This window comes from Neodiprion lecontei, chromosome 1, assembly GCF_021901455.1.
Source record: "Neodiprion lecontei isolate iyNeoLeco1 chromosome 1, iyNeoLeco1.1, whole genome shotgun sequence".
Taxonomy (NCBI): Eukaryota; Metazoa; Arthropoda; class Insecta; order Hymenoptera; family Diprionidae; genus Neodiprion; species Neodiprion lecontei.
In genome coordinates, this window is record NC_060260.1 from 1,410,704 (window position 1) to 1,424,149 (window position 13,446).

The following is a 13,446-nucleotide window of genomic DNA, read 5'->3' on the forward strand; positions in this document are numbered from 1 at the left end:
ACCGATTTGATCCTCTTTACACGTGCAACATTCTGCTTTACAGAAAAGCTGCATTATCATTTGATTGGAACTTTGAGAATCGGTCGTTACGGTTTCTTGACCAAGGCACTGATTAAAATTCTATAACTACAAGACCTGAATCGAAACGCGTCGGAAGGCCGCATTTTTATGGGAGCTGTACGCTCGTACAGCAGTCGAACCGGATATCCGAAAATGTTGAGTATCCGTAGAGAGGATTTCTTTGGTTTCCTCGCATCGGTCCTCCGACCTCGGATTCTTGATTTCAAACCATCGGTGACAATCGAGGAAGTTCCCGTGTCTCGGGGTTCTCCAAAACCGCAGAGGCCACCGAGTAGAAAAGGTCGGCGGAAGCGAGGGTCACCGAGTGGGCGTATCGCGATATCATCACCCGAAACTTTGATCGGAATGAATAAAGCCCGCGTGAATAGGTGGCCGGGAATCCGCGGCAGCATCGTCGAGTCAAAATGGAATTTAGCGAGGTAGGATTTTCGCGAAGCTGTGGAAAAGGGTCCCCGATATTAGGGCGAGCTTCCGGTCCCGTCGTGGCTCCGTCTGTCCTCTGACGTCTCCAGGGCAACGGTTGCTCTCCTCCCGATTCCCAGGCCCGTTCTCTCCGATCCTCCGAGTGTAAGAGAGTCGAAGGGATCCGCCGCCACCGGCGCGTAATTGTAACTTCGTTTGAGGCTAATTTCGGGCTGGAGGGTATGATGAAACGCGGTAATAATTGCGTTATTCAGACAAAGGGCCGTTATGGATACGCGCCGGTGGTAACCGCCCTCACCCTCCGTCGGCCGGGAATCCTCCGCCACCGTCGACGTTACCGCGTTTGGCGAATAAGGGAGGAGGGTTACACTCCGCAAATATGGCCGCTTTAACGTACCTCCGCACCCGGGAACCATATTGTCTCTCTATGCCGTATATTGTAAAACAAAATTATGTCCCTCGCCGCCGTGTCTACCCGCCCGAGGCAAATGGCGACCCTTCCACCATCCCCGTTCCCCACCCCTCTCCTCTCCTCTGCACCTACACCTCCACCTACACCCTCCTCGTCTCGTAGGTCTGCCCGAATACCCGGCTCACGTAAATCTCGTTACTCCCGAAAACCCTCTTTGTCATTTCGACGAGTCGAACGACGGGGATACTCCGCAATTGCACAGTCAACGCTTGTGCCAATCTCAAGGATTCGTTCCGTTTTGATCGTTTAAAAAGGTACTTTGGCTTTGACACCTGTGAATTTTCGTCCACCTTAAGGCACCGCGATCATCTTCGACGCGAAACGGACCAATGCACGTCACGGATCAAGATGTACGTACACGGTTGGTACACCTGTCGCGATATTGGGCGGAGTGAATTTCCGCGGGTTATTTATGTAGGTGTAATTTAATAATCGCGAGATGAGGAGGGTAGATAGGAATATGTGGGTTCGAGTAGAGCGGAGGTCGAGTAAGTGGCACAAAAGTAGCGTCGGCGTGGCCGTTCCTCGTTGCTTACGCCGGGCCATATGGCTGCGCGGGAGTTTTCGCAGGGGTGCGAAATGACATGGAAGTAATGGACCCGCCCTTATTGTGCATCCGGCAGATTGACCCGTCAGATAGAGTCGAGAGTCCCGCTCCCGGTATTCACACCGAGAAAAATCTACGCGATGACGGATTGATACAATTCCCGAGAGCGAGATTTCGCTCGACAGATTTTCTACCAACTGTTACGCCTCTCGCTCGACTTCCTTCGGTCCGACCCGACGCCACCTCTGCCTTCGACGACCGTTCTCCCGCTCCGCTGGCCTTCCAGCTTCGTACCGCGAACACCTTCTGGGTACACGGTGTCAACATTTTCGCATGGTTTCCGACATCCGTTCCGTCCACACAAGCGGTTTTTACCGTACCGATTCGACCATTGTCGGCCTCTGGAGTATGTTCAGGGAGTAATTCCTTGTCAAACTATACCGAAAAACGATTAACCTGCACTGTACAGATTACTCTCCAAGTGCGGTAACGTTTCCATGTAAGTTGGAAGAAGCTTGGTATACAAAGAACACCGGAAGTTCGACACTCGCAGTTTTCGCGCAGACGCCAAGTTGATTTTAACTCTCCCATGACGAAAGATTTCCAACGATTCTGTCAGCTCTGACGTTATCCGATTTTCTGCTTTCTGTTTCACGATACTCGTACGCCGATATTCCGTTCGGACAGCCAGCTATTGAGGTTTGTCGCAACAAGCGGTGGGAATAAATCGTTCGCATGGGATCAACGATCGATTTGCAGTTTCCGTGAACCTGACCATCCTGACTTCGAAAAAATAATCAAACGCAGGATTGATTTCTGACGAGGTACCGTTTGAATGCTAATTTTAGACTTCAGTACCTAATCCGCGACGATAATTTCCGAACTACCAAAGATGTGACCAATTTTCATAATCGAACAACGCCGACGACAGCTTCGTTCCAAAAGTTTGCCGGTCCTTTTCCCAAGGTTTCAAAGTAGTGAAATTGAACCGATCTCTTGAAAAAAGGTAAAAATAAAGCGCAACGAAAATGCGGCAGCGAGTTGGATAGGTAAGGGGATGAGAAGGACGGGGAATTTTCAGGAGGAAATATTGATAGGCTCGGCTTTGGCTGCGGAGTCACGGTTGAGCAGGCGGTTCTCCGCCGAGGTATATCTTACGGTTTGCTCGACGAGAGTCGTTTCGTTGTGTCTCGCACTCACACCCCCACGGTTAAGCCGGGTACCTAAGGAATACGACTTGCGCACACGATCGCACGCACGGCGGCACACCTACGTGCATGGAAGGAGCGAGTGGAGCTCACGGCAGACTCTTAGGCGCGGATCGATAGGCACCGAGCAGGCTTGCCCAAGGTTCCCCTGCACGCTCCGATATCCAGCCATCCAGCCATCCAGAGTCCAGCCGCCTCCTCCTCGCGCCTATCCAGCCGCACCACTTTACGGAGCCCATGGAACCCGCAACCCCGGCAGCATCGCAGAAAGCCTTTTTCCCGGCTTCCTGTTGGTCCAGATACGTATTTATCACCCCTGCGGCCGGCTTCCTCGTCCTTGGCCTTAATCCCGGTGGTCCGGGCCGCTTTTCGCTAGCAAAGCACCACGCCGCGGTTCGAGCGGAGCTTCGCAGCTTCGGTCAGTTCACAGCCGTGAAATCGGCGAGGATTGGAAAGGGATCCGTGCGATCTCGATTCGTCGCACTGTCGCAAAAACAAATTCGTGTCTTCTGCCTCGTACAAAATGGCCGGGATTTTTTGCTCGTTTATTCACCGCCGATGGCTGAGGATCGTTTTCCTCTACTCACTGAGCTCGGGCTCCGACTAATTGCCTTCCTCGCTCTCGCCTTATCCCCGTTTTTCACTCTCTCTCTCCCTATCTTTTTCTATCCTTTTCCGCTCCATCGAAGCCTCGTGGTTCTCGGTCAATCGGCGAAAACCTTCGCTGACCTACGCGCGACAAAACACAGGTCTAATCGGAGGGCGATAGTTTGTCAGAAACGGAAGGGACCAATTGAGTTTTGACGCTAGATTGCGGCGAGTTTTGTTCCAATGTTTTCTTTTTTTCTTACCGCAGGACACTCGTCTCAGATTCCCCTTCGTCAGAGGATCGCTTCAATTTTTCCTTACTGCAGCATTTGCGTTTTAAAATAACCGACGGGTAATTGTGTAACGGATACCTCACCGAGACACTTGAATACAAGCGCGTCACTTCCGGACAAAGAGTAGGGGGGGAAACAGAGAAGAAGAAAAACCGAACTGAGAACGAGAAAAAGAAACGTACGAGAAAAACGATCGTCTAGTACAAGTAAAATAATGGTCGAGTGGCTCTTTGCGAAAATAACATCCAGGATATATTTCATCCCTAAACAGAAGAACGGAGGTAAATATGTCGCGTGATGGTCGGTTTTCGGGTGATAAATCCTGAAACGTGGAACAAAAGGATAGCTGGAATTGCCCGGACGTCGTGGCGATTGAAAAATTCTCGCTCAGTTCCCGCGTCCGCGTATAATTTGTCTGTGTTGAAAGATCGTTAGCGGATCCTAGGCTTGTGTGGGTATATTTATAAATTGGTTTGAATGTTCGCATTATGCGCGAGCTCGATCTGTACCTAATTTTTTGTTCCGCTACTCCGCAACCTTTGAGGGGGCTGGTATACAAGCCGGTACATTCCCACCCGCGGAGGTTTATCCTCTCTATAGAAGGACTCGAGGCGAGTTTTTCCAAGCGATCTACTCTCCAGATTCAGATCAATACCCGACATCTGGGCTCTCGGATCGCGCGGGGCCGAAGAGGACAAGGAGCGAGGAAGAGGACGAGGAGCGAGGAAGAGGACGAGGACGAGGAGGAGGAGGAGGAGGAGGAGGAGGAGGAGGAGGAGGAGGAGGAGGAGGAGGAGGAGGAGGAGGAGGAGGAGGGGGAGGAGGAGGAGGAGGAGGAGGAGGAGGAGGAGGAGGATAAGGATGAGGTGGCGAGGTGGAGGTGGAGGCCTCGCTCGAGCAACAAGCCACAGCGGCACACCCTTGGCTGCAATCCTAGGAATACGAAACCACCGTTTTCCGACGCGGCGGTATAACTTGATGCCCGTTGGTGTAACAACGCTCTTTACAAACCCGAAATTCGAATCGGGAATTTCGCTTTGTAACTGAAATTCAATCAAATATTGACTACGAATGAAAACACAATATCAGTTCAATGTACCCCGGGAAGAAAAGCAACAAGATTAAAATTGACTTTACGAATTCAAAAAACTTGACCCGATATCAATTCGAAAGGCCCAGGAACTTGGACTTGTACCATGATTCCAAATTAATTTTCATGTCACGATTTCACGTGACTTCTGATGACTTTATAACAATTCTGACAAATTACAGCGGTACTGTAGATGATTGAAGCGAAAACTCGTTTTGTTTACACAACCGTGTCGTTTGTTCGATATTATACAGCCATTACCGATAGCACCGTCGCTTCGGCATATGCCGACACCGATCGCTCGAGTGTTTGGATCGAGGTTAAGACACTCGAGATCGCTAATCACTGACAACGAGACGACTGCACTGTCAGGCTGACGACATTCGAAACATTATCTTCATCAAAAAGTTAGCAGAGAATTTTTCCGTGAAATAAAAAAGTTAATCATCGATCCTGTTGATCCGTAGTACAAAATGAGTCGAAAAGGAAAAAACAATCCGTATCTTAAATTCACTGATCAGTCCAGACCACCAACATGTTGTTTTTCGGTGCAAATCTTCGGTTCTCGACTCTCTTACAACAATCCAACACGATTATCAGGCTCTTATCTTCACTTTGAACACGCGTACCTACGCACCTGATTGCGTTTCTTCACCCCGCGATCTTTCTTATCGCTATTCATCGGTACAAAGTACAACCAGCGACTACTGCAGGGCGGCGAACATAAGCGTAGAACGACTACCGGCATGGTATAGTCCCGAGGGCTGGTTGACCTTTTGGAGAAGCGCGGCAGGTCCGCCGAGGGAATTGGGGGATTAATTCAAGTGTTTTTGGCCCCCGGGGGTCCGCGGCTGGGGTAGGGGGGGGCGAAGCGGGCCGATCGACGGAGCCACGTTCCCGGCTGTTCCCGGCGCAGAAACGGGAACTCGGGGGTGGATGCGGCGCCCCCAGGGGAGGGCATTACGGCGTATCAGCACCGCACAAACCCGAGATCGGGTGGAAAGGTGGCGAGGGGGCGATATGGCGGCAAGGGCGCGGGGGTGGGGGTGGAGGGGGGGGGGGGGGGAGAGGCGCCCCTCTTCATAGGCAGCCCCCGAGCCCGAAATTCGAATAGTCGAATGCTCGAACACAGCCTACATTCAACCCCCGAGTTTCCTTGCCCCCGTCAGTCACCTAGCTCGTCGTTGATCTGCTCACATATGTCCCGAGATTTAATCAGCCGGTACTTCAGTCGGCTTTATCTCCTGCTTATCTACAACCCCGGATCCCTTCGCCCCGCAACACTCAACCTCCTCCCCCTGCGCTCTTCGTGGGTGCTAATGAAATTGAGTGTAACGCGTATCGAATTCGCTACAAGTGGAATCCGCTAACGCGATCAACTAGTGTTAATGGTGCCTCACGCAAATTAGTTTGTTAGATGTGCGCGGAACTTGAGCTTCGCTGTTATTATTATATATGTATGTATCGACCGAAGGGGTTTCTATAAGTGTGAACTTTTCTCAATGCAATTTTATGCCCGATTCGAAACTCGATGTGTGAGCGAGACGGGGGAAAAATATGTCTATATTTCATGAGAAGGGAGAGGAGTTTACGCGTTTCTTGATTTCGTTAAGGTCTGACGGAAAAACGAGAAAACAAAACCAAACTCTTCACCGCTGATTGTCAAGTATAATAATTTCCAATTAAATGACGTTCGTAATACAAGCATACATCTTTACATCCATCTTTATTTTATCGAGTCAAATTTTCTGTCCAAAAACTGTTGAAAACTTCAAGGATCTCGTCGAAAATCGTAACATCTATCGTATAAGCTTGACGAGAGTCAAAGTAATCGTATTCCTCTGCAGAATCTATTAATAAGTTTGCAACCGACTGATTTTATTTATTCTTTCATTCGACTCACCGGTTGATCGACGAGACGGAGGGAACATTGTCCTGGGAGCAGATGCCCTCAGCCAGGAGCCTGTCCCGGATCTCCCACGCGAACATCGTCGGGTTGTCCCTCTTGTAGTTGGCGATAGCGTCGACGACCGGCGGCGTTGCTACCTTAGGTTTCGAGCCGCCTATCACGCCGGCCTTGAAGCTTCCGGTCTCGTAGTACCTGCGGGGTGAACGAGCGTGCGTATATACACAAGGAAACGCCTCGTGAAAATAAATGATACAACCAAAAATAAAAAAGTAAAAAGAAAAAGAAAAAAAAACCAATAAAAAACAAACGCCCGAACCAAAATTTCACCGTTACGCAACAACCGCGTTCGAGAAATGGACACAACAGGATCGACCATTACGTAGATATAGAATACGTGGATTAGGACCCCCCGCCATGGCCTAGGCGGCGTCCGATCTTATCAATGCGGGGTGGCCGTGTTCTCAACGAGCCCTTTGTGCCTAATTAGTTAAATAATATCTTCGCTCGTACTTTGATTCAATTACGGAGAGCCCGCAATAATGGTTCGGTTGTGGCCCCGGACTCGGTTTAAGGTCCTGATTGATGCCGGTCTCGTTGCCGCCGCTGACGCCGCGTTCTCTAATTCTCACCCATGGACAGTTTTCCACGTAAGTATATTACGCGTGATACGCCTGAGATTCTCTGCTTATGCGAACGTGAAATTTTCCACTTTTCCCCATGGAATTTCGCAACGAGAAATAAAAAGTAAACTAAGAAAAAAACCTAGCATAAAAGAAGCACTCCAAAAGGGTAAAATTTTGATCGAATTTTTTCCATAAAAATCGCATAAAAATTCAGCCCTGTTGTTCAAGGCGGGTCCAGACCAGGAATAGCTTGTATAGGCATCGTTCTGCACTGTATGTGCGATTAGGTTTATACGATTATGACCCTCCCCACATCCCGGCTCGAGTCGAGGGTAGAAAAAAGGAAAAATTTCACCCGCGAACACATGGCGTCGTATTATATTCTCGACGGGTGAATAATGTACAGTGTGTGGGTGTTTGTTATACATATATTTACAACGTACGATACTTTCTTCTCTCTTATTATTCGCGATATCCTCCCTCGTGCACACCCTTTTCCAGAGTTGATTTACTCTTCTCGTTTTCACAAATCTACCGAAAGTCGCTTATATCCGAACACGTGTTGTGCTGCAACGTGTTATAACGTTCCGAAATGCATGGTGAACTTGAAAATGTGATGGAAAAAAGGCGGGTTCGTAAAGGTATGAATCGCACATTTTTTTTTCTTCCACATCGTCTCTTCGCGATTTCAACCCTTTCCGACAAACTGACATTCGAATAACGGTATTATTTGAGACGTAGGTGCATCGATTCGTACTCTTCGAGTGTGAAATAAGATTGCAGATTGCAGAGTACAAAGAAAAAGAAAAAGGAAAAAGAAAAATAACCCGCGACGACGATAAAATGGCGAAGGGCTCGCTAGAGGTGGAGGGGAAATACCGGAAGGAAGGCCCCGGGCGGTGCCCGATGCGGTTTTCGTGTTTTTTCGTCCCGGGCATAACCGGCCTCGTGCCCGTTTGATGGACCCCCGGAATTGGCGACGATTCCGGACCGCACGCTAGCGGCCTCTCACAATAACAGATCCTTAATGCATACATGCCAGAATTGCTACCCAAGTGAGCGCATAAATCTAAGCAGATAGGCGTACAAATTTTCTAACGCTACGTTCGTCACTCATAAATTACATTATATTTATGCAAATAATAATACATATTATAATAGTTATTGTATTTATTTTATTTTATTTTATTTTATTGTATTTATTTTCTCTTTGCAAATTTGAAAGTAAAGTTGAACCAAAAATAATCCCTACATTATACTTCGAAAATCATCCCGAATTTGTAAAAGAAAGTATCTGTTACTATTTTGTGTATTCGGATACGAGATAGTATAGAACATTGAATATTTCACAAATTATTGACGCATCTGGGAGCCAAGATGGTTTTCCTGAGGCAAAGCAGGAAGCCGAACACTGAAATTGTGCTCAAGATTTTAGATACAGATCTTCTAGTAGATTAGTTTTATTCCGCTGCAGAATAAGAGTCGTTTGTTCTACTGGGACAACTATTTTTTACAAATTCATTGGAATAGTTTCTTGTTAACAGTCGATTCAATATTTCTCTTTGTTTATCACTGGGTACCCGGACAAATATTTAAATAGTATTTAAAATGACAAAACGTGTATATCCAATATAGACTTAAAAAAATAAATTATCGAAAATTGAAACTGCATTTTCTTGCTGCCAACATCACACTTTACGTAAAAAAACTAAATAAGGAATGAAAATGTTTTTTAATAAAAAATATTTATCTACATATTAATCCGGGCTCTATCGATAAAAATCACTACAAGCCGTTGTTTACAATACTAGTCTACCATGTCTTGCGTCGTTAAAAAATTTCCCGTGGCTTGCCGATACCCAAATTCACCCAACACACAAAGTGCAACTACCTCGCGATGAAATGACTAAAAAGTATTGATTCTCGACTCGGCAACCACCTTAAACACGTTGGTTTAACGTCTCGTCGACGGATCTGTGAATGGGTACGAGTGCATTCGACGCGCACATCTCGGTATTGAACAGAAAAATATTCGCCGTTATACTCGACCCTCGAGTAGTTCAATCGCTTTCCTCCATTCCTTGAGCTTCCGGTCGCGCCAGCTTCCTTCCCGCAAGGGGCAAGGGGTCGTTTATACTTTCGCCTGCGCACCCCTCGACCGCGACGCATCACGAATCCCGAATTTTCCGGCGGCAATCGCGGAGCGGCGAACTTCCAAGGAACGGAGGAAATTTCGCGAGGCGCGGAAGAACGAGAAACGGACGAAAGGCGAATCGATGCTCGAAGGAAAACTCGAGCTACTCACCTCGACAGTATCTTCGAAACGCAGCCGTGAGATACCCTGAGTTGCCTGCTGATGTCGCAAGGTCTGACGCCGCTGTGGGCCAACTCGACGATTCTCTGCCTCACGACGTCCGGCAAAGGTCTTCCGTTAACAAAAACGCCCCCAAGTTGATTTACTCCACCGTGGCCTGGAAACAGAAAAGAAAAAACAACGATCAGACTTGAAAGTCTTTTTTTACCCTTCGACGCTGTCGGGTCAACTCGTGCACGAGTGTATAACGCATGGGTGGGTACGTGCCGAAATAAGGAATCGATCTGAAATCGATCGCGGTATAAAGTAAAACCGGCCGATTTATTTTTTAACTGTCCGTTTCTCGGTTTTCAAAGAAAAAAGGTAGTTATTGTAGTCGCCGCGAAAATCGACAGTTTGGTTTTCACTATATCTCCATATTTTCAAGTTTAGAGATTGACCTCCAATCATTTTCAGATGGACGTCTGTCCGCGTGTATGTTTATACGCATGGATTTACGTGTGTCGTCAATTTTTTTACCGAACGAGTTACCGGATTTCAATGATTTTGGTCTCAATCGTTGCGGCTTTTCCATACTTAGAACCGATAAGATTTTGTTTTTGATCGGTACCGTACTTTTTCAATTATTTAAATAACAAAATTCCAAGGAGGCAAATAAAAATTATGGTATTTTGAGAATGGATTAACGGATTTGAATGAAAATTGATACCTTGAGATTTTGCTAAACGAATAAGCTGAAAAAATGGAATAACATAGTGTGTATTTTGCTGAAAATTAGCAGTCGCCGGCTCGTTGGATGTCTGATCACGAATCTGCAGTCGGATTGCAAAATCTAAAATAGCGATTCAATATGACGGGAAAAAATCTTCAAATATCCCGATTACAGTAGAAATTAGTAATCGGAATTTTTTTGGGTCACCGATAACCAATCCAAGTTCAGACTTCCAAAATTTATCATAGTGGTTCGAAATGAAAAAGATCGTCATATTTTCATGTAATACAGTATCCGAGGGCTTTAAAATCATTAATCACGAATTTGAATTTGTAGTTCAAAGTTCGAATTCGGTATATTATTCTCTTTCTTTCGCCACGAACTTGGAACCTGCAGTGCGAGAATGGAAAGTTCGAAGGCTGGCTCATGACCAGTCTAAATCCGCTTATTCACTGCGGAATTGCAATTTTTGAAACAGCGTCAACGATTGTAACGTACCGAGTGTAACTTGCTCCCGATTCGCTACGGAATGAATTTCAGCGAACCGTCAATTTCATGGCTGCCTTGTCGGAAAACAGCAGCTCGAACAAACTTCTCTCCGAGAGAGAGACGTACGTGGAAAGAAACATCGAGTCGTAATAACACCGTCGACAGAGACCAGGGCACGAGATAATTCTATTAGCCGGAGGGGTGGTTCTTAGGGGTTGTTGTCGCGGGGCGGCTGATCATTTGATCATTGGTGCGCTGGCCCGAAAGCAGGGACATATGTCGCCGAGGCCTTTTCGCGCGTGTTAAGGTGCCTCGCAGCCCTGCCATGCCCGACAGGCGAAAACTTCCATTATAATATTAGGCCACTGGCCGCACCGGGTTATGCGTCAATTTATTGCCGTACCAACGGTATATAATCTCATAACCAACCGCCAGGCTCTCTTTCTATCTTTCTCTCTTATTTTTTCTCTCTCCGTTGGCCACCCGGGGCAGCCAGATGTCGTCTCAATTCGCAGGACTAGAGGTTGCTTTTCATCCGCACAACTCGGTCGAAGAATCGGTTAGCGTCTTAATTTTCAAAATTAAGAAGATCGAGTAGGTATGCGAACAGAGAACCCGAGGTGATCGGAATCTCAAACGTTTCCTGTCACGGCGCAGCTTTGCAACGCTCGATAAATTTCCTGCGACGGTTAGCGCGGTGGAAACGAATGAAAAGCGACAAACGTTAACTCTGCGTCGTTGATTTCGAAAATAGACGAAAAATTTTTCGCCGCAATAGCGAAACGGTGAAAATGAATGAGAATATTTCCAGACCTGGGAATCTAGCTTCGACTAACGCGATATCGTGAAGGGAATACTAATAACGTCTGCAACTTGCAGTGATAAATGACGTCGGTCTCCGAGAAGCGATAAAAACGTTTTCACCCCGCTGCAGAAATAAGAGCAGGGCATGGATGGCTAGGAAGTTGAAGTCCGCGCGTACACGCGTAGATTCCGCGTTTTTTCCACCTCTCATTTTCCCCGATCGATCGGCCGAGAGAATAAAGAAACAATGAGGATATTCGGAGAGAAAGCAGACACATATACGCGTTGCGGCTAAGCGCGGTGAACGGTCGTTATCGAAATCGGACTGCAGCCTGCACGGCTCCCGACTTCCGGTCGCAAATCAATTGCTATCCGCGTTTATGGTTGCGCCCCGCGGCGCGGCATCGGGGCATCGAAATCGCGGTTATACGCAAAAAGCTCCGCTGTGAGATGGACACTCTGGGATTTCCTACGCCGATCGTTCTCTGACCGTCAGCGACCATCGCCTCGCTTCCGATTGCCCCCCCCCCCCCCCCCCCCCCACTTCACCCTCCAGGGTTGACTTCATTTTTCTTCTTCACAATTCATCGCGAAGCACAAAACGAACTCACGCAAATATATATATATAGTATATATATACGGATTATAGATGCGCTGCTACATAATTGTGAGGTTTCGGGCGTGAGTAAAAATATAGAAAGATCATTAAATTGATGGAGCAGAATATCGAGTTTTTAAAGAAGCGAAAGCTCAATTTATAGGATTTAAAATTTTTTAAAGTAAAGGTATGGAGAAGTAAAAGAAAAGAAAAGACAGAACATGGAATACCGAACTGTACAATCGTCCGAATTTCTCTCGATGATATAGAATCGTATAAAGATTTGCGATTTTGCCGTTCTACGTTCCGACTTTCTATATTTACAATTTTTTATACTTGGACTTTTCGAATTTTAAAATTGTATGCTCAAGATTTTCGCGTCTATGAAAATTCGATATTCTGATCCTTCTGTTAATCGAAAATTCTAGTTTCTTACCCCAACCTGATATTTTTCTTTTTATTCCGAAAAAGTTTTTCTGTCATATCAAAAAAAAAAAGCCTTCCTAAAGTGAAAATTCAGGATCGAAACGATTTCTGCTTCAACGAGTTAGTATTTCTTTGGTTTCAAGGACTAGACGCATGATTTACACGCATTATAAAATCGAATCGTATCTATACGTAGGTCTGTGGGTATGAATCCGCATGCAAGGTGAATGCATAATGAAAAGTGGAAGGCACGCGCGTTCACGCAGATCTCAAATCACCGGGGTAAAGGAATACTCATGCGCCGCGACTTGTGTCACCAGAGAAGACGGAGTATCGAATACGGCGGGAATATCCTGGAGGTGATATTCGATACTTTTGTCGCGACGTGTGTGTATAAACCGTATATTCTGTATACTCGGCGTCGTTTCCTGTCGAGATAGATAGCTGGAACTCTGTTATTCCGCTCGCCGATTCACATCGAGATGATAAATCTTGCCGAAAATAATTTGAAATGGAATAAAAATATTTATTACATTAAAACTACGAAACGCGTTACAAATCCCAAATTCGATAATCAAATTCGTTGACATCTGGCTTACAGTCGTACTCGAAACATTTCCTTGCGCAACTTTTTGATGTAAAAAAAGATTAATCGTCAATACTTGTTTGCGTGTAAATTTAATTACATCTCACGGTGATAACACGGTAAAAAATCTTTTCAACGAGTGGTCGAAGTGTGCAACAAACAACGTCTTGGACAAAATTCACATCCGTCGGAGTATCGCATCCGCGTGCAAAATATCCGCTACGAAAGAGCTGCCATTTTTTCTTACTGTTACAGATTGAAGCTCAGTGTACGAATTTAACAA

General features: G+C 46.5%; 1 protein-coding gene across 5 annotated transcripts in view; it reads right to left on the bottom strand.

Annotated features, from left to right (window-relative positions):
• LOC107217101 (paired box protein Pax-5) overlaps positions 1-13,446 on the bottom strand; it is a 79,757-nt gene that overhangs the window by 16,047 nt on the left and 50,264 nt on the right. For all 5 annotated transcript variants that reach the window (XM_046740141.1, XM_046740130.1, XM_015654475.2 and 2 more), the window contains 2 exons: positions 9,540-9,705; positions 6,606-6,803 (listed from right to left, as the gene is read on the bottom strand). In XM_046740141.1, coding sequence (XP_046596097.1) covers positions 6,606-6,803; positions 9,540-9,705 — 364 coding nt within the window. The remainder of the gene's footprint in view (positions 1-6,605; positions 6,804-9,539; positions 9,706-13,446) is intronic.